This window comes from Epargyreus clarus, unplaced genomic scaffold (genome assembly GCF_041222505.1).
Source record: "Epargyreus clarus isolate Ecla_fem2 unplaced genomic scaffold, WU_Ecla_fem_2.2 ptg000016l, whole genome shotgun sequence".
In the NCBI taxonomy this organism is placed as follows: domain Eukaryota; kingdom Metazoa; phylum Arthropoda; class Insecta; order Lepidoptera; family Hesperiidae; genus Epargyreus; species Epargyreus clarus.
Window position 1 is genome coordinate 2,320,431 of NW_027332224.1, and position 22,135 is coordinate 2,342,565.

At 34.3% G+C, this 22,135-nt stretch overlaps 2 protein-coding genes across 6 annotated transcripts in view; one reads left to right on the top strand and one right to left on the bottom strand.

The window, feature by feature from the left end:
• Positions 1–7,631, top strand: part of LOC140748709 (uncharacterized) — a 40,895-nt gene extending 33,264 nt beyond the window's left edge. The window contains exons 1-3 of one of the 5 annotated variants that reach the window (XM_073081561.1): positions 46–118; positions 1,593–1,845; positions 6,825–7,629. In XM_073081561.1, the coding sequence (XP_072937662.1) occupies positions 1,608–1,845; positions 6,825–6,919 (333 nt within the window). In that variant the 5' untranslated portion in view covers positions 46–118; positions 1,593–1,607 and the 3' untranslated portion in view covers positions 6,920–7,629. Of the gene's footprint in view, positions 1–45; positions 156–1,592; positions 1,846–3,559; positions 3,682–4,886; positions 5,263–6,824 lie in introns of those variants that run through there. The other 4 variants (XM_073081562.1, XM_073081563.1, XM_073081560.1 and 1 more) reach the window with 4 other exon arrangements.
• An 8,953-nt stretch (positions 7,632–16,584) lies between these two features.
• CycT (Cyclin T) overlaps positions 16,585–22,135 on the bottom strand; it is a 33,899-nt gene continuing 28,348 nt past the window's right edge. Inside the window, exon 10 of the mRNA XM_073081395.1 lies at positions 16,585–21,652. Within this exon, the coding sequence (XP_072937496.1) occupies positions 21,614–21,652 (39 nt within the window). The 3' untranslated portion in view covers positions 16,585–21,613. The remainder of the gene's footprint in view (positions 21,653–22,135) is intronic.

Sequence of the window (22,135 nt, forward strand, 5' to 3'; positions counted from 1 at the left end):
CGCTGTCTCTTATGACCTACACCATATACGTTTCTCCAACGTGGAACACCACGTTTCATTCTGTCATATCATTACGAAGATAAGTGGTTGTGCTCTGCTAGTGTTCGATTAAATTGAGGTGATTATTATTTTTATGAAAAAATTTTGGTGGTAAGGTAGCGATTGCGTTTTTCAATTATTAATTTTTAATTTAAATTTTTATTTGTAATTTTTTTTAGCAGGTAACTATTAACTTTAGTGGGTTTCATCCCTCTATGAAGCTCCTATAGGACATACATTTTCAAAAATTCTGATTTTGTCATCTATTTTATATTCAAGTTTTTACACAAGCACATTTCACATTTCTAAAAACATTGGTTTAAGGTGCATTTATATCTACAGACATGGACCGTGTCCGACATGCGTCGTGGCAGACATTTTTTTCTATACAATATGGTTGACAGGCATTGCCCGTCTGCTTGTGTTATGTTATAGACATAAATACGTAATGTACATTGTGTAGGAAAGTATTAGTTGGTCTGATACGGCTCGTGTCTGAACCGTTTAATGTCTGTACATACAAATCGAGCCTCAACCTTTTCATGTATTTATATTTTTAGTAATGAAAAATATTTTTATATAATGTAAAGTACCTCGGTACCTCCACCCACGTGGAAATATTATCCCAATATTTGAGTTAGGCATATTACCAAATCGCTACCTTAGTTCCAAAATTATAGGTAAATATTTCAAAAACTATATTTTTGCGTTAGTTTTGATTTTATTGGGAATAGTCGAACGTTTTTATTATTTTTTTATAGCATTGAAGTAGTATTTTTTTTTTATAATATAAGAGTAGCAGACGAGCATGCAGTCCACCTGATGGTAAATGGCTACTACCGCCCATGGACATCTGTAATCAACCCCAGATAGGATTAGATCGGCCTGAGGTCGGCCACAGATGCGCCGCTACCCCAGAGGACTAAGCTGGAACACCTCGGAAAAGTATGTCTCCCTTACCACAACCTTCAAACCGGAACACAGCAGCGCCTAACACTGCTGTTATTAGGTAGAAATATGTGTGGCGGTGGTGCCGCCGGAGTCGAACCACAAAGGGTTCTACCACCTTCAAGTATACAAGCACGCAATCCACTTGAAGGTAAGTGGTCACAGCCGCCCATGGACATCTGTAACCCACTCCATATTGAACAGGAGGTTTTTCCCTGAAGCCGAAATCAGATGTGTTGCTCCATCTGGGGACGATGATAATGAGCTCCTATGTAGCTCTCAGAGATCTTCATGGATTCGTTGTAGCACCACCGTCACACCTAAATAGGTATGACTTATGACATGGAAATCTATGTTATAACAGCGGTGTAGAGCTGCTTTGAAGGATTTGTCAAATCATTCTTACAGTGTACAAATATTAACATAGATGGACAGACAAAATATCAATATTAATAAATATCATGTAAATAAGCACACACGCTTAGAAAATGGGCCTTAAATTTTATTAAAATAAAAATAAGACCAACCGAAATTCGTCTTTCATAAAATTTACGTTGATCATTTCCAATAGAACCACAACTAACCTAACCTAACCTCACCTTAAGAAAAAAGACGCGAGAATGGAAGACATAGACACGGAAAGCCTCCAAAAGCTGGAGCAGCTGCTCGCGAATACCGATCCGTCGAAGATGTCCCGAAAGGAGATCCTGGATATGCTGGACGCGTCGGAAATGGCGGAGGAGATGAAGGAGAATCTGAGGGCAATGTTGACGGGGGACGCGCCGAAGCTCTTCGGTGTGTCAGCATCAGGAACTGCTCTCGGGATCCTGTTCGTTGTCATCATCTTTTCGATTATATGTAAGGATTTTTGGCTTAATTTATTTTGAAGGTACAGTGAGTTCTGGTTTGGTGACGCTCGGGTGTGTGACATGGCTCGGGTTTCGGACATGCGCGGGCTCGTGACATCATTATAATAAACTCGGGCTCTTAACATACTCAAGCGCAGGTAATTGGTAAATTGAGACGCTGGGAAACGGAAAGAAATTAAAGATTATTGTTGATTGTATTCAGACATCGCGGATTTTATGGAACAGAATGAAATGGGATTCGATAAAGCTCGGGTATGTGACCTACTCGGGTTTGAGATATTTCGATTGCTTGATTAGTAGATGTGGAACACACTCAGGAAAATATGTTATGACATAGCAAAATTTACAGGATATACTCGTAATACATTGGAATTCGGTGACGCTCGGGGGTATAACATTGGGCATCGGGTATGAAACATACTCGGGCGTGCTTGATTAATAGATTATTTAACACGGAAAGGATTTTTTTTGTCATAGCTATTAGCATTACAGATATCTGATATTATGCATTAGATGGTATAGATATTTAAATATCGTATATTTAACGCGGGCATAGGATAAATCAGTATATGCTGAAACTCGGGCATGTATTCTACTATTTTCTTTATCCTTTCCTTTTCTATTCTACAATTTCTAGACTTTATATAAATTAGGTTTCAAGTTACCCTACAATGTACGGAGACAGCAACAAGGTTTTTTTTGAATAAATGAAATATATATTTCTTTCAAAATAGAGATCTGTTATCAGGATCGGTTCAGGCCAGGTTTGATATAAAGATGATAAACTCAAAATCGCCGTCCACTGTCGATAATTGCGTAAACAATTCGTCGATAACGCATTGTGGCGTCTATTACGTGTCTCCATGGCGATTGGTTGATGGCGATAGGAAGTAACAATGTCAATGGTTGAGCATTCAATATTATTGCAAATACAACTAACTTTTATTGTCAAATATATTTATAAATTATAAACTATGTAGTTTTCTTCGCGACTTTCAAATGTGTTAATATAATCAGTGACCATTGCTAATGACGATAAAAATGACCCAAAAAGCGAATATCCAAAAGTCCTCATAATTCTTCTGTATGCTTTGCATTAAACTTACATATTTTCATATTTATAGCCTGGTGATTTTAATTTTGAGTAAGACTGACGCGCCACCTATTAGATATTAGTAAAATTATTTTCATCCCAAAAAATTTGACTCACAAACTCGAAACAATCGTACGAATGGTTTAAGAACGCATACAAAAATGTTCTTAGCTATATGGAAAGTAATAATACAGTTATTAATCTACCGTCTTATCAATGTTGACCGCTCGAATATCAAATCAATAACAGAGATAATTTCCATACAGACACGTAACACAAACGAATATGTTGAATTAGGGATGGCATTCTTTCAAAAAAAGATCGATTCTTGTATCGTTTCAAATCGTAGTGTGATAATCGAGTCCCAAAAAAATCCAAGGCTAAAGAATAGATTCTAAAAATCGATCTTCGATCATTTCAGGGGTGAAACCTGCGAACAAGCAAAAAAAATGGTCGTTGGGACCACACAACCAAGGAAATACGTATCCGTCAGCAAAAAAAATCTATAACACAGTTGTTAATGTTCAATTGAATTTGAAAAAATTGAATCGATCCATTATAGAGATCGATTAAAATAATCGATTTTTGTGGTTCAAAAGATCGATTCTTCGATTAATCGATCTCACATCACCATCCCTATGCTGCAGTAAGACACACGATATTATTGTATATAGATTATTATAGATACTAAATTATCCAGTTTATCGTTAGGTACAGACATTGTAAGACGTGGTGAGTGCTATTAATTTTCTTATCAATGTTTACTTATAATTCGATTTTTTATCATTGAATCGAAGTCATAAGATGTGGCGGTCGAAATAATGTTAAATATATATCAGTTACAATTATCAGTTACAGTTCAGTTTTTATATAAGATTTTTGGTATTTTTGTTATAAGACCGTTATTAGATATAGGGACTTAAATTTTACAGTTTGACTAAGTGTTGACAGATCTTTTTTAAATTTAGATATAAATTAACGGTCCTTTTGAAAGGACTTTTATTATTTTAAATATATATGAATAATAGATGTAGGGACTTAAGATGTTGTAAATTAAAAAAACATAAAATAGAAATATAATATAAGAGTATTGACTAAGTTAGTTTTGTAGATATTTTTCAATTTTCACGCATATTTCCAAAAATAATATTATACAGAATCTTAGAGTAGCTTTTTTTAGATTTTGGTATTTTTTCAAAAAGACAATGCAGGGACTTAAATTTTGTATATAATCTTGTGTATTTGTATAAAATCTTACCTACAAAACTACAAATATTCCAGTTAGGTATAATTGCAGACACACTCAGACATTTTTATATGTACATTTTTAACTCAAGATGCTTTTAACAGTAGCCAAGAGTTGCACCATTCGATATAAATAGTTATTTTGTAGTGAGTGAGCCGACTTAGTCTCAGTTCTATATTACCATGTTACAATCATGTCCTGTTTGTTGATATAAAATTAGATTTCTGTTCACTTTTTACATTTGTAAGTGAACTATGTCAATAGTAGGGTTTTTGAGTTTTACGAAGAATCTGAAGTGAAAAATATTAAAATTTTGTAAACGTCTTCAATTTTGTGTCGTTTTTTGTGATCAATTCTAGATGCATAGTTGTTATTTGTGTTTATTCAAATTAGTACAAGTGTTGTTGTGAAAGAATATCTAAAGAGAAATAACTCTTATTAAACAATCTATATAAATAATAGAATATATTTTGGTACGTATTTTCGACCGCTCCATGTTTACACTTCAATTCACGAACTTTATTTAAATAAGTTCACAAATTAAATACTTAAAGATTAAAAGTATTCCTGGACTAATACATTGTTTCAAATTCATATCAAAATCAGTATAATTATTGGAACACTTCAATATAAACACAGGAGCACTAAATATACTTATATCTTTAAAACCCCTCAACATTTACTTTCAAAGAAAATGGAAGAAACTCCAGTGGAGGGACTAAAAATGAGTATCGGGAACGCGATAAAGGAAAAGGTGACAGAAACTCTGAGGAATGCAGACGTACTGTCAATGCTTCAGAAGATAGTGGCTACGACACCAGAGGACGAGGAGTCAGAGGAGATCAGACAGAAGCTACAAGGAGTTCTAACTCAATATGAAGCGATGCCCGAAGCAGAGAAGCTGCAGTTCGCAGCTCAACTGAAAGAGGCGATCGCGACGAAGCTCTCAATGAAGTTAAAGGACCAGAATATAGATTTTAGTGGCGTGGAAGCGGCGATAGGGGAAGCTGTGTTTTACAATTTGGCGTTGATAGCTGGGGCAGCGTTGCTGTTGTTGATAGTTGTTGGTATGTAATAGTGTCTAGTTGTCTAAGCTAATGTTGTAAAGATTAAATCCACGTTATAAAAAAGGAATATATAAAACAAAAAAGACGCGACTGCTAAAAAATAGATGGCAACTCCCACAATTTTAGTCAAATTTAAAGACACTTCATAATTATTATGTTAACATCCGTCGAGTCGTTAGAACTGCAGGGTGTGTAAAAATCCACTCCGCAATCTGATAAAAAAAATCATGTGTTTTCTTAAATATGCGCTTAAGAAATTATACTTCTTTTATTGAATCAACCAATCAATTCAATATTTATTGATACACGCACTCTATTTATTAAAAACGAAGTTCTTCTACACGCGTAAATAGAACTACCACAAAAATATAGCAAAACTACCCTAGCCACTTATCACCGGCCGGTCAGCATGCTCGTTTGTTATAGTCCGCATAAAACTGCTAGTCCGCTCTGAATATAGAAATGAATCGCGTCGCCATAGCAAATTGTATGACTACACCTGCTCACAACAACGTCAGAGCGGACTAGCAGTTTGGCGAGGACTATACTACTTATGCTTCATAGTGCAACAAAGACTTACTAAAAAAATATGAATCAATCCCAATCCTACCAATTTATGGTCTTTTTTTTCAAATCTTTTATGTTAAGGTAAATTCAACCATTTTGTAATTTTGTCTACTTAATGTTATATTTAAGTTCTTATCATAATTTGTATTATTACCAAAGTAACTACAATTTATCGGATTAGTAAATAAATTATCTATCAATCACAGTCTACTGAGTGTTACTCCAACAATGATTTTCAAAAGATTAGATTGTATGTTTGGCAATAATGTTATTATGTTATATAATGATACATTTACACATATTTAGTAATTCCTATTTTGTTACTATTGAGGGCCAACATACATTTCATGTTTCGAAGAACGTATTAAATCGTTAGGCCCCTTTGTTTATCGTTGGATGAAAGTCAATAATGTTGCCGGAGACCTTTAGAAGACCTTCATGGTGTGGGCCCTAACCCTCCGTCACGTACTATGGTGCACTTGTGAGAGCCATTTGCAGCCGTGGGATATAAAAAGGGTCCAACCTTCCAAGTAGCGAATTTACAATTGTATTAAGGGTGGTAGAACCCTTTATGAGGGGGCACGGTTGAATTAAAAACGACATACTTATCAGAGGCATTCCATCTTAGTACTAAACTTAGTACTAGCAGTCCACCTGATGGTAAGTGGCTACTGCCGCCCATGGATATATGTAATCAACCCCAGATAGGATTACATATTCCTTTCTAAGGTCGGCCACAGATGCGCCGCTATTCCTGAGGACTAAGCTGGAACGCCTCGGAAAAGTATGTCTCCCTTACCACACACTTCAAACCAAGAACACAGCAGCGCTTAACACTGCTATAACAGCAGTGAAATGCAGAAGTAGATGTGGCGGTGGTGCCGCCGGAGTCGCACCACAAAGGGTTCTACCTCCTTCACAAGTGACCTGCATACTCGCTACTTGTATATTATAAATACAAATGTAATTATAAAATACTTTTTTTCTTCTTTCAGTATTCTTCGGCTATAAACTCTACAAATCAATAACAGACAAAGAGAAGAAGAGAGAAGAGAAAAAGAAGGCGAAGCAGATGAAAAAGAAGAAGTAGTGACAGAGGACTCGAGACGGCAACACGGTGATGATTTAAAAATTATGTATTAATCTACAGATGTATTTTATTGTACTCGAATTAGGTATACTTTATTGTATATTTGTATCCTTTGATCTAACTTCTTATAGACTTCGGGTTTATGCTCAATAATATGTTTTAATATTGAAAAATGCGTATAGAAATTGTGAAAATCGCGGACATGCGTTACGAATTATGAAGAGAGTTCATTGCTCGGCAAGTTATTCGGCAAATTGCGCGCCAAAATGAAGATACATGTTGTATGTCAGCGAAGAAATTATATTTCCTTCGTACGATTTTCTCGCATGGGTTATCCGTTGTCTATTTGTAAGTAGGCCAATAGTTAAATCTAAAACTATACTTTTTACTTAAATATGTATTGTTTATACGTATCGAAATTTAAAAATTAAGTATAGTTATCTATTTCAAATTATAGTGTCATTTCTATTATCCAATGATATCAGAATAATCCTATAGAAAACTGGTAATAAATAAAATCATGTTTTAAGTACTTGTATTTATTAACTCCGATAATATTTTTGGAAGTTTTCGAACTTACTTATAAAAAAAGTATCAAAGATCAGGATAAAAATTGTTCGATTTGCAACATACTATAAAATTGTAGATATTATAATTTGAATATTTATATAATGCCCAATCGATAAATGTTCGTACAATTAAATGCATTTAAAAAAAATATAAATTTAATGTGTATATTTTAGTGTTCATATTTTGTAGTATTAAACGTAAGCATAATTTTTTAGTCATCCCGTCAAAATGACTGATTTAAAGATAAAAAATATGTTTAAAATATTTATTTTTATCTTAATGATAAACGAATGAATGGACATCTTGTTTTTATATTGTGTTTATTATATAAAGTTCCTTTGCGCGTATGCGACTTTGAAAAAATTATATGTAGTAGAGGCCTACTCAACTATTTTATTTTGACATTTTCCTAACTTATTATTAAAAAACGTGGATTTTTCTAGTTAACTAGTATTCTAGAATCACGTTTTTATTATAAATTATTGTTATAGATATTATATACTTACATTATAGGGCTCGAACACAAAACTGCGATGCGAATTCGCAACGCAGAAAATTGCGATGCGAATTGCTGCGATGCGATATCGTGCGGCGTAGCGTCTCTCAGGGTGACCAACAACAACAACCACTGTGCGATGCGAATCAATTCGCAAGTTCTTGCGATGCGTCGAGGGAGCTCGCAGATTTTTGCGATGCGACGTCGCATCGCAGTTTTGTGTACGAACCCATAATAACGAAATAAATGTTACATAAACCATAAAAAATATAATGTCACATTTTAAAACTTTTAATGATAACCCTTTTTGACTTTTTAGATTTCTGTGTCTACAAGTGTAATGCAAAATGTAGTGTTTTAGTGTATAGGTAAATTTAATTATTAATACTTATGCCAAATACGACGTATTTTTGTCAATTTATATAATATTTCACAAATACATTCCATGTTTAAAAAAACTTGAGTGTTTATATTTCTGTTGAATATATGTTTATTTTTAATTTTTCGTTTTATTTTATCTGTGGTTTTGGTACTTATCTATGGGTTTTGGGCATGTTCCACTTGGAGGCAACGTGGAATAATAATTATGTATTGACGTAAAAATTACCCACGGGTAAGCCAAATAATTATAAATATATAAAAAAAACTGACTTTATAGATAAATGATATAAATTGATCAATATTTGATCTGACATTGGTCAGCACTCCGCTAATAGATGGCGCTGTGACCGTTTAAATAGATCTTTGAGCAGATGGCGGACTGGACTGCTAACGGGATTGTCAATTTGAATTCGAACAGAAAAAGATAACGTGAAAACTACTTCATACTGTACAAGAAGTATTCTTGTGTAATATTCGTGTGTAACACCTTTTAAAAAACTAAATACTAAATTAAAACAACAATATCAGAAAGAACACTTTATTCAGTTACAGCTATATATACACGGTTGTTTGTAGCATTCCTCCTGAAGATTTTCTATAAAAATAAATTTAGAACGTACCGTATCTTTGGGAAATGTCAGAACATTTAACTGTACGTATGTTACCATAGATTACACCTGTAGATACGCCCTTACGTAATATTTATCATATAATCAGAAGTATTTTCATGTTGTATTAACTACAATGTAATTTAATTTCGAAGAAACTTTCCCGCTAATTGTAGATAACAAGAAAATGTCCACATTTTGTCTCTGTGGTAAGTAAACATTACAGAACTGAACCACAAAACGTATTGAGCTCCCAAATAGAAGACATATTTTACCTAAAATGGAAATAAATTTATGCACACTTTTGGGCGTATCTGACAGTACAAATCTGTTTTATTTTTGGGATAACTCCATAAGCTTGTATTTTTACTACAGCGAACATGGCAACATTTTGTTATACAGATTTTAATGAAAAACTAGTTGAGCTCAGAGCTACACTCATTTATAGGCTTCAGTTAACATATAATGCTGTTTGTAAAAACATTACGCACTCAAATTTTACCTATCAACTTACTGTATGTATTTTATAGAACTATGTTTTTTGTACGGACAATGCATCTATTATTATTTTATGTTCATGAGTTATAAAGCGGGGCCAAACAAACTTCCTTTAATTTTCCACGCTAGCTGAAGTTGTACTTGATATTAAATTTATTTATTTCCGATCCGTATTAGAGTATCACACTGTACTCAAAAGAACCTATGTAGATAGACTTTTGAATGCCATATTCATTGTAGTAAGTTGAAATAGACATGAATCCCTTGAATAAATCCGAAATATATTTCTAGCGGTACTCTTTAGCAACAGTTATAGAATTATCTTGGCCCGATAAATTACTTAAAACAGTCAGAATATGCTATATTTTTATTGCTTTCTTTGATCTTACTTTTTTTTATCTCTCGAAAACCATTGACTTTTTACTGACGAATTGGTATCAGAATTACGCCATTAGATCCAATATATCTGCAGGGTCCCGAAGCTTTCACAAGAGAGGGGCCCCCATAATACAGATGAAAAAAATCCAAATTGAGCATTTAGGGTAAGCATCTTTTACGTCTTTTCTTCCAGTCTTTTCGTATTTTACCAGACGAAATAAATAACCATTTTTATTACAAAAGTAACCACTTTTTTCGAAATTAGGTGCCACTGCTCTCTAGTGCCCAGGGCCCCTGCAAACCCATGCCTTCACAGTGCGACTTTTTAAGCTAAAATGTATAATGGCTTCAGAAAGCAGCTAAACACGCTAATACTATAACGTTACTTCTGTAAACCGTATTCGTCGTACTGTAAAGACATAGAGACATAGATTCATTCACCATACATTTGGAAATCATGTGTGATCAGTCCTGTTCAGCGATCCATTTCAATCTTGGGATGGTAGATGCATCTTCATAGTCAATCTTGAAACTCGTAAAAAAATATCCAGAAATGAGACGAATTCTGTACAAATGTATGATATACAGCTAGCCTTTATCCTACGCGGTTTAGAAAAAATAATGTTTTTTATATAATCTAATTTTCAATACAGCCGTCTCTTCGACGTGGCTTACTCCCGTTATTAATAAACAATCTATCCAATGGTTTACCTATCGATCAACATTTGACAATTTCTTCATAAAAGATATTTTCATGTCATTTTTCAATCTTTGCAGGCAAGACATTGGAAAGACTGATTATCAATAACGGACGTTAATCTATCAAAAACAGAGTGCAACAACAATGAAAACATTGGACAGTAATACACGGCATCTATCAACCAATCTGTTATTCAAATTGGTCAAAAGATGGCGCTTCAAACACAAATTCTAGTCTAGTCGACAGTTCAAACAGCTACAACTATGAGCTATCCCTCAAAATCACTGGCGGACTAAGGTATGGCAGGGGCCGCAGGTCCTGGGGGCCCTCCAAATATCTACAAGTACTCTTGTAGACATTTGCAAACGTTTATAAAATTAAATCAACTTGAACTTGACTGAGGCCCCCCAGCTTGAGGGGCCTCATTCATATTTCCGCCTGGGCCCCCGACGACTAGTCCGCCAGTGCACAAAATATAAAACATTTTAATAAATTCAGTTACATAGAGCGATATATAACATCGATTACAATCCAATCATTTCATATTACATTTAAAATCGGTTAATACGCCTAATATCTTGGCAGTGGCATTCATAAAGGCATACTTGTTCAGTTACCGCGTTCTATATCTCAACGTTACAAGTTATATAAACATTCAATATGTTACTATGATTATATTAAGTAAATATATAGATTTGCATAAAGCCACACGTACATACACCAATACATTGAGACAGACTTTTCTGCATCAATTTACATTTTTTTATCATTCAAATATTGAAAAGAATTAAATTTTTTCTCCTAAAAAATGTACGTATAGTCCACGCCAAACTTCTTGTCGACTCTGAAGTTGTTGCGCGCAGGTCTAGTTAGCATATACTCCGTAACGTAAGGGCATAATAACGCAGCTGCGTAGATAGCTATGTATCCGTGGGCGAGAGCGGGCAGCGGACGGGTGCCAGGGGGCATCCGCGCTGTCTTCGTCCCGCTAATATCTACAATTTGCTGTTGCGACGCGACGCATTTCTATATTCAGAGCGGACTAGCAGTTTTACGCGGACTATACATCTATAAGATTGAAGCAGCGACCTTGCAGTACACGTCATGATAAGTATTTACTAGAAATCTGTGATCAACTCCATATAAAACAGGTTCTACGTGAAGCCAACCACAGATTCATTACCGTCCCAGAGGACTAAGCCTCGAAATAAGTCAGCCGGCATTTCCATCGAAACTAGTAGATTTAGCGGTGGTCCTTCCCCGATCGAATCATAATGTTTCTACTACTTTACCACCCTATTGTTATATACCACCAACGCAAATAGTGTTAGTTTGTTTTAAATTTGTCTGAAAAGATGCAGAAAAGCCTGCCAATGTTTTCCAAGACACAGACTTATTTCAAAGTATCGAATTTCATCAATTCATACAGTTCAAGTTATAAACATAACAAACTTTTACCGCTTTTCCTGTCACGCATGTCCTACCCGCACGTGCCACTTGCATCCTACCGTGTCATGCACACGAACACGGGTCCCGATGTGACTCCATCACTCAAAGGAGCTAAGGCCCACCCAATGGCTACCATCATAGCGTCATGTCGCTCTAGCCACTAAGCAGTCAATTAATCAACCGTCACTCGAGTCCTATTTTTCGTTAGAGTGACCGACCAGCACAACATGTACGATTCTATTCCAAAAATCTGTCGACAGTCAATCGTCTAGCCGTTTGCATAGATGCACAAGCTGCTAAATAGTCGCCGAGCAATCGTTAACGCTACAATTTCTAGCGATAGTAGCCAATCGACAATAACCATAAGTCGTGTATTCATTCGTTTAGTGATACCGCTCGAAATGCTACTATCAATAGTCTATCGATAGTGTAGCAATAAAGAGAATATTGGACTATCGATAGTTTCGACACAATCGATATTCGATCGTATATCGATACGATAGTAGAAATATGTCAATACTCTTGATAATAATATCGACAGTATTGATACTATCGATAGTATCGATACTATTGCAGATTGTCAATAATATTGACATATTTCTACTATCTATACAATCGATAGTATTATTTGTGTCGATACTTTCGATAGTCCAATCGATATTCTATTTTTCGAGGTGAACTATCGATAGTGTAACTATCGAGTGTTCGGCATCACTACATTCATTGGAAAACACCTATATGCCACTTACGTCAGTATTCTTCATTTTTTCCATATAAGCGGTCTTTCGTGTTCACATAGGACACGCATGCGGTAACACGCGTGACAAGAAAGCCCACGTGACCAAACACATACACGTAATAATTGTAATATTTCGGTAGGACGAATGATGCTTTACAGACTTACTTTTTTTTCGCGTTTCCAATTTTTTTGTAATATTAAATATTATCTTCTATAAAGAATAAATAAGAATATTTATGTGTCTAATTATTGGATTATATTAAAAGCCGTTGCATGCGTCTTGAGTTATTTTTGAAATCGTATCTATTTTTTTTATCTTCTTTTTATAATTCCCATATTACGCATTCCCATTTTTTTAACATAAGACGGAATCGAAAAGTTGTCATTCAAATAAAAAAAATAACTCAAAACGCATACTCCAGCAACAAAACATTTGATAGCAAGCGACCAAATTCGAACATTCATTGAACAACGACATATATACACATCTCACTTACGTCAATATTCTTATTTTTTTCAAATAAGCCGTTATTCTTCGACATAAGTGAAATTTCTTCAACATAAGTCGTTATTCTTCGACATAAGTCGTAATTCTTCGACCTAAGTCGTTATTCTTCGACGTAAGTCGTTATTCTTCGACATAAGTCACATTTCTTCGACAAAAGCCGCTTGACTATCAAGCGCTCGGTACATATAAAAAGACCTACATACGGACAAATACATTACAACCTTCATACACCTGAATTGAAACAATATTATATCACATGTGTTTTTCATTAAGCATTCTGGCCGATTTGCTTACAAAGAATATATTTTCTTATCATATATTACAAGGATATTTTAGTGAAAATTGTATTCAGTTTTTATAATACGTTAATATTAAAAAACAAACTTGAAATTTATTCTAAGACCTTGACAAACTTGTATCTGCAGTTATTATTAAGATAGATAACATTATCATTTGCAATCATAGTTAGATATATAAAACACTAATCCAGAATCCGAAATACATTCTCACAAAAATATTCATAGTCGTTACAACTATAGTTAAAAATATAACTTTTACCCGCTTTGTCGTTGTAATACTAAGTTTAATATTACTAAATAACAAACAAAAATGAAGTGCATTTGTATGATTTCCGATTCTCTTAAGCCAGAATCTTGTTCTATATAAACACACCCTAAATGCTACGTACAAACAGACTATTGAACTATATTAAATTAAAGTTTATATACTCTTAACCTAAGACTGAATGCTATAGCGGCAAACTCTATATGTAAGTTTGAAAATTGTTTCACAGTGTTCTTGCTGAAAATAAAAAAAAAACCTGACATTATCTTTTATCTAGATTAGCCAGCGATATTAACAGACTTTTAATATTTAAATCCGTTTATGGTGTACCTACCCAGCGTTTGTACAATATGAAGTGTTGTAGAATCCGCGCCGAACTTCTAGACCGCTCTGAAGTTGTGCGCAAGAGTAGTCAGAGAGCAAATGCGGTCGAACACAGCCACAAACATATACTCTGTAGCAACAGTAAGGATACACTAACGCAGCTATGTACCTGTGGGCGAGAGCGAGCAGCGGAAAAGTGCCGGGGGGGCGCGCTGTCTTCGTCTCCCTAATATCTACAATTTACTGTTGCGACGCGACTCACTTCTATATTCAGAGCGGACTAGAAGATTGGCGCGGTCTCTACCCGCGATTTGTATAATAAATGTGAGATTGCAACCCGCCGGTCGACTCGAGTCAGTCCTACTCCGGTAGCGGCGAGAGACGGACGTGTCGCGAGCGCACAAAACCTCAGATACAAAATTAACTACAGCTAATGTCAGATTAGAAATAATTGTAACATTAATTTATTAAACTGCTCAAATATTTCTACATTAGCAAATATACATTTTGTCTTTGTGGACTTTGAAAGCAACTGCCCTTAACGACGCCAAACGGACAATATCTAATGTGTAGATTTTTTTTTATCTCTAGAGTTGGCATCTCCCTCCTACTTCCCCTTGGCGACGCCCTTGGCTCGTGGCCCTTGAGTTACACTTGATTTGAAAAAGTATTGTATTATCGTATGTATTATCAACTCACACAATCAATGAAATAAAAAATAGTCTCCAAGGTATGCAGATATACCTATAGACAGGCATAAATGTTTTCTATTAATTAACGTAAAAATAAGCGATGTCCTTCTTCTACTGCACACCTCAACTTCTGACAAATTACTTAAAACTTCTTCTTACTTCTATCTTCTTCTTCTTCATACACCTTTTATGTATTAAAGCTACTTCTGTCGAACTGTTAACTATTAGTGCACATAAAACGCCAAACATTTTTAATACGAAATATTTAACATATCGATTACATTTAGTTTACAATACCAATATTTTTATATATTTTTAAATATTATATTCTAGCCTAATATTATCATAAGAATCGCTCTCATAGAATCTATAGTAATATTAAGATAAGCTTTACAACTATTTAAATAAACTAGATTGTTATTATTAAGAATTAATTACTACCAATATTGGCCTATAGTCAGATAGCTAATATATAACACTAATGTTTGTTATCAATAAAGTCAATCTATCCATTTTAAACAATCAAAGATCGAATAATGACAATGTCTATAAAGAATTGGGTACATGTTGATCTTTGAGTGAAAACATTGGTTAGATCGATTATTAATAATGGGCATACGCCGTTTTCAGCCGATTATGAAAAATATTTTTTAAGATTGTTTTTATTTAAAAGAATTACTTTGTAAAACTAATAATACGAATAACAGGTATATTATAAAGTGTAATTGGTTTTGAAAGGTTGTAATCCAAATTAACGGCCTTTCTATTGACTTCTCATTCGTTCCTATTTGACATACAAACGCGTCATTTTCGAAATACATTCATAATTAAAACAAGTTATATATGGTCGATAGGATTTTTTTAATATATTCTTCAGTAAAATAGATTTAAGAGGTTGTTAACTTGAACGATTGAGGAGGTAAACACTTCCCGAGTGTCGGTGATAGTGTGTACATGCCGGATGATTTACACGATGCGAGCATCTTGTCTTAAGGAGTTGTAATGTGTCTATAGACCCCTGTTCTGGGCGGCAGTTACTACATACCATAAGGTGGAATGCAAGATCATTGGCTATTTCAATCTTTAAAAAACTGGCTTTATTAATGCAAAATTGTTCTAATTATAAATGTAATCGAAAATGCCTTTATATCGAATTTCAAGTGAACGTGTGAGATGTAAGAAACGCAGCCATTTTGAATAACACGCATTATTGAAACAAGGATCTCTTTCCTGTCACGCGCATGCATGTGTCACTCACGCATTTAAAGTCGCTGCAGATCTGCAACTTATGAACGTATGGTCGGTAAAATGATCTATGAAACGATAGGATACAAGTGATACGCATGCGGGCCAGATGCGCACACAAACAGATCCGCATGACAGGAAAGAGGTCCTTGATTTTGAAATAAAATTGGGATTAAATTAATTGGGTATTATGTGTTTTTATTTTGGACCAGCCAATAAAGCAAAAGTTATTAAATAAAAAAAAATTTGTTTAACTGGAAGCATATCTTCAATTTTTAATTTATTTAAAACAAATCCTGTGGTTTGTTAAAAAAGGATATTTTGCAAAAATAAATTAGATAAATTTACGATAAGTTAACTGTGTTATTTTTGTAGTATTTTAAATCCCTTTATGATATAAATAAATAGGGAAACATTATTAATTGAAAACTAAAATTGTGAATTACTTCTCAAATATGCTTTACGAGAAGTCAAATCATACGTAACTTGAAAAAGAAAAAAAAAACAAAAATATGTTGTCCAATGTTTGTCTTTAGAAAAATTAAAGTTCAATCAATACATTTTCACAACAATACACATTTTCAAAAATCGAATAACGTGTTACATTTGGCTACTTATAAATAATCGTTCAATTTCACAAAGGGGACCGTCCATTAATTGTCACAAAAAATATAAGTACCCCTTTGTCACAAGTTGTCACACTTTTGTGACCCCCAGTTTGGTCACAACATCAAGCATCAACAAATTTACTCATTATCTTTTATTATTTTTTAAAGTGATGTCACAAAATTTGAACCCCTAGTCATATTTGTACCCCTGTAACATAATTTACGGACGATCCCCTGTAGACATTCTTATGTACATAGTAAAAAATGATTTTCGTTCCCTGCAATATTCAGTTAAGCAGCTAGCAGTACTATTTTTTTCTTTTTTCATTTTATTATTTGTTATAATATAAAAGTTATAGACCAACTAGAAAGTTTTAACACTCGTCAATACGTATCACATAGAGTACATAACAAAACAGACTCTTAAATGGGGATATACCTTTTCTGGTACTACATCAGTTGTCAAATTCGTGACCGCGACATACCACTGATGTTTGACCACAAACTGTAATCATAACGAGTCTATTTTGCTACTTATTCGATAGCTCTAAATCGTTTGTTTGATACGTCAGAGTCGAGTCTTAAAACAAAAATAGTTTGCAATCAGTACTCTAAAATCATTTTTATATGTATCAACTTTTTTATTTCTCTCTCGTATTTAAATGTACAATTTTGGCTCCGCAGTATATATATCTCCAGTCTACATTGTGTACATAAACTTATTGAAAGCTGAGCTCAGTATTTCAAAAACTATTCAGAATATCATATTCACTTAACTATTGAGGTCATCCTTATATTACGTCAAGTTATTTCAGTTTTCCAATCACTCCTCTTCAGGTCAAATTTGTGACAACCTTGACATGTTGTGACGTCACAGATTATCGTCACACGTCGTCACATAGTAAATTTCATTAAATTCGACATTTCGTCTTTTAATAAATTACTTTACAATTTACAAACAATATTTTCAACTAAACGTGACGTCACAAAACCTTTGACCCCCAGTTTGTCACAATATGTAACATTGCGTAGACCCCCTTCGTACCCCTAAATGTGACACAATTTATTGATGACCCCCTATGTTGTGTTATTAATTTGTGCGCACGATACTGTGTGAATAAATATTGCCAGTGACTTTGTGTGTGTCAATTACTTATTTTCACGATGGTTAAACATGAAAATAAAAGATCTGAAAATTGAACATTTTTAACAGGTAGTACAGGCAACCTTTGTGAACTCCTGTCATTGTCATTTATATCACACTACCTCGCGCACAAATTATTGCCACACATACAGACACTATTGTAAATCTATGGGATCTGTTAATAAGGCTATTTTTGGCAAGTATATTAAATGTTTCTAAGGCTGATAATGTCTTACATAGAGAGGAAACATTTTAAATTTTGTACTAAATCTCGTTTGAATCATGAATTTCGTTAGAATAAATATAATCGTGTTCTATTACTACATATTAATCCCATTGGGAAAGGCGAGGTCGGTGTACGAAAATATGGAGCGTAATCCGCCATACGTCCCATTTAAAATGGCGGGCAACTAAGGAAATACATTAAAAAATACTTAATCTCACATGACTACTTAAAATAGGTTCTTATCTAGTTTATTTTTAATTTGGTACTTGATGAAATATTATTTGTTTGTGTGTAAGGACCTCTTTCCTGTCACACGGGTTTGTGTCCGCGGAATAGGTCCGCATGAGTGCCACTTGCATTCTATCGTTTCATAGACACTTCCTGTCATGTATTCACACACACACAGGTTGAAAAGAGACTACAGCGATGCACGTATGCGGGAGAAGTACGCGGACATAAACACTCGTGACAATAAAAGGCTCTAAAGGTAGGTACTGACTGACTGCATTTATGTGTAATGTAACAATATAACAGTGTAATAACACTACTGATCCACCACACCGAGGGCTCCGGGTCTGACCCCCGATTTGGTAAGCTATATAAATTATTAATTTTGGTTACTGTTTTGAATTTAAATGTTTCTAAAGTTACCTTCGTGTGTGCATGAAGATCACGACCACGTAACCCTAACATTGGTACTATGAGAGTAAAATTTCAATCAAAACTCAATTTTAAACATAACATTACAACCGTGCCTACTTACAAGTGATGCCTACTGTTAAGCATATCCTCAAGCCAAGATTGCAATGCTCGTATCTAAAACATTACAAATATCAATCGATCCATCTTCGAAATCTTGTAAGCAGATGTAACATTAGATTACACTGTAATGCTCACCTCTTTATTGCCACATTACACGTAAATGTTGCCGTTACATCACACCCAAACGCTTTCAGTCAGTAAACCTCAACATCCAGACATTTATTGAAATAATCGAGTGTATCTTAACATGTCCTAACGCTTTAAAAACTTACTCTACATCCTCACTGACCCATCAAGCTTAATAAAGCTATTTTATGATAAGCCGTATCTATAAGATCTAAGCTATAAATGCTATGCAAAATTCACGCATCGAAGATATAAAAATATATCGTACTAATACCACGAATAGGATTCCATATGTTACATCACTAAACTTTTGACCCTCAACTGTCACACTTATGAAACTCCCGTCATACATTTGTAAAATATTTTTAGATTAAATTAATATGTTATTCGTAAACATTATCAAAGGAACATAAGGAAATTAATATAAAATTGCCTGTTTATTTTATTTATTTACGTGTGTCACAATCTCACGACCCCCTTACCGTCGTGTCACTTTGTGGACCCCTGTGTACCCCTGTGAGGTAACATATGGATACCATAGGACAAGTATGAAGATTTGATCATGTTATATTATAACAGTTATCCTAATTTAAATTAATATTATAAGCGACAAACTATTTAACAAAATTGGCTATTACAATAGGAGGGGACGCTACCCTGCATTGAAAATGTATTAAATACTTCGTTTTTTTTATTTTTTTAGGAATCACATATACGTCTAGATGTTCTCGAGCTCAGGAATACGTAAAAACTTGACTAAAACCAGTTCGTACTTTTTAATCCCTTAAAAACGCACACATTGACACATTCTAGTGTACTTACACGCACACATTGCTAAGAATTATGCCGCTACTTGTGTCGTTTAATCTGAGAGATATCTAGACATACAATATCCTTGGGGTTTCATTTTTATTCTTATTAAGGGTAGCACCCATCCGAAATAAAAGGAATACAACTCAATGAGGAACATTTTGAACATCACGCTTATTATATAAACCGAAATTAAAATTCCCCAAAATCAGAGAGTCGTAAGTGGAAAATCGAAAAGGTTGCACTAAAACCCTTTTTCACATAAACAGTTTTCTACTTTGGTATGTATATTTTAAAACGCGTATTTTTATTATTTTATTGATTATACAATTAGCATAAAATGAAATTGAACTAGGGCCATCAACAAAGCGGGTAGAAAGCCATCAGTCATATTCCGAATTATCGAAATAAAGAACATAACAAGAATCATTATCAAGTAACATAAATTTAGTTTCGCAGTTTTTTTGTTTCAATATACAGTAATAATTAATATTTACAGTTTTACCTACTAAGTCTCGATTTTTTTAACTATTTACAGTAACTATGACAGTAATAAGACTCTTATTCACCACAATTTGTATCAGAAAAGACGATAAAATGTATTTTGTAAGGCATAGGTCTTCATTAATGTATTTTTAAAGAGAATCTCTTAGTTAATACTTCAGGATTTGTGACTTTAATCAAATTTAATATATTTTTTATAGAAATAAATAATCTATTGCATAGCGAAGACAGTATGCTTACTCACATTTTACTTACAAAATCAATGTCTACGTGTAATTTAAATAAGAAAATGCACTTCCCCTTTGAAGGCAAGGACAAAACACGTTAAAAAACGGGTTAAAATCAACATTTGAGTGATGAAAAGAGTCGTAATTATATTAAAAATAGATGCCCAAGCTCCACGGCGGCCGCCGTGTGACAAGCGAGCCAAATCATTACTAAATCGGTGGCACAGACTTTCGTAATTCGATTTTGAAATTATTTCCAAGGCGTAAAATCCAAGTAAAAAAAAAATATCTATACAAATAATCTTTCAAAATTAAATAATATTAAACTGATTGTGTGTTCGTGCTTTTGGAAACCACTGAACCGATCGGATATATTTTAGAGAAAATATTTAGATTTTTATCACAAATTATATTCATGCGGCGATGCGCAAACTCTCATATTTAATTTATCAATATACGAACCATTCAAGTTCTAATTGCACTAAATAATTACGTCGCATACATTTGTAACAAGAAATATTAATTTTTATTCGATACAATTACGTGTCACAACTGCAAACGTAAATAAAACGCAAAAAATAAGATTGTTCAGTCTTTTTCATCAAAAAAATAAAACGTTAATTTTAATCAATTTTAATGAATTTACTTAAATTTTTAAATACGAATCATAATATTGAAATATACAAAACAATTTACACTGGAAATATTTTCCAAATCAAACTATAAAAGTATTATGGTATTCAATCAGTTCCCAAAAACGACAGTTAACACTTAGGACCGTTTTACATATCAATATAGCCCGTAAGTAATCAATTTTTACCAATTTTTGCCTACCCACCTTCGAAATTTGTCAATTTTTCCAAGCGATTATTGTCAAATCTGAAATTTTGGTAGGTAAAAATTATTTAAAATTGTTAATTACTTACGGGCGACGTCGTTTCGGTCGAAAAAAATCACAAATCGTTATACACAAGCGTTCCACGCTCTTTTAAGGTACCAATGTGAGACCCATAGCCACCGGCGGGGTGATTACAAAAAAAAAAAGAAAGAGCTTCAACCGTTACACTACACTAGTGAGGTCCGTTTGGTGCTGAGGAACGTCGACACACGTAGCGCTCACGGGGCGGCAGTGACGTCACTTGGGGTGCCCGTTGCCAAGCGTATGGTCGGCGACCTGCAATACGATCGACGTTGAGAGCGCGCAGCCGTGTGTCGTCGTTCCTAATGAGGCTGCAAGGGCTCACGCTGGGCGGGGTTCATAATCTCAAATAATCTAGCTCGAAGGACCAAAAAAAAAATTTTTTTTTATCGAACCACCGCCGCGCGTTTTTACACCGTTGGACATCGGACCGCAATAAAATAGTGTTACGCTATTGTTGGTAGCAGTCAGATGCCCAAGCGTTTCCCGCCACCAGAGATTTGTCAAAAGCGAGGAGTACCCAGCAGATTATGTGATGAAAAGAAATTTGCAACCCATCTTTTGAGACCCGCTCCATATTAGAAGTTAGTTCTGAATGGGATATTTATTCTCTATACATTGATAGGAGCCCCACAGGACACGATATACACAGCTGCGCGCAAGCTATCATTTAGCTGTTACATTTACACAATCACATATACAAGTACATTATTAGAGCGGTTTACACACTATCCTCTA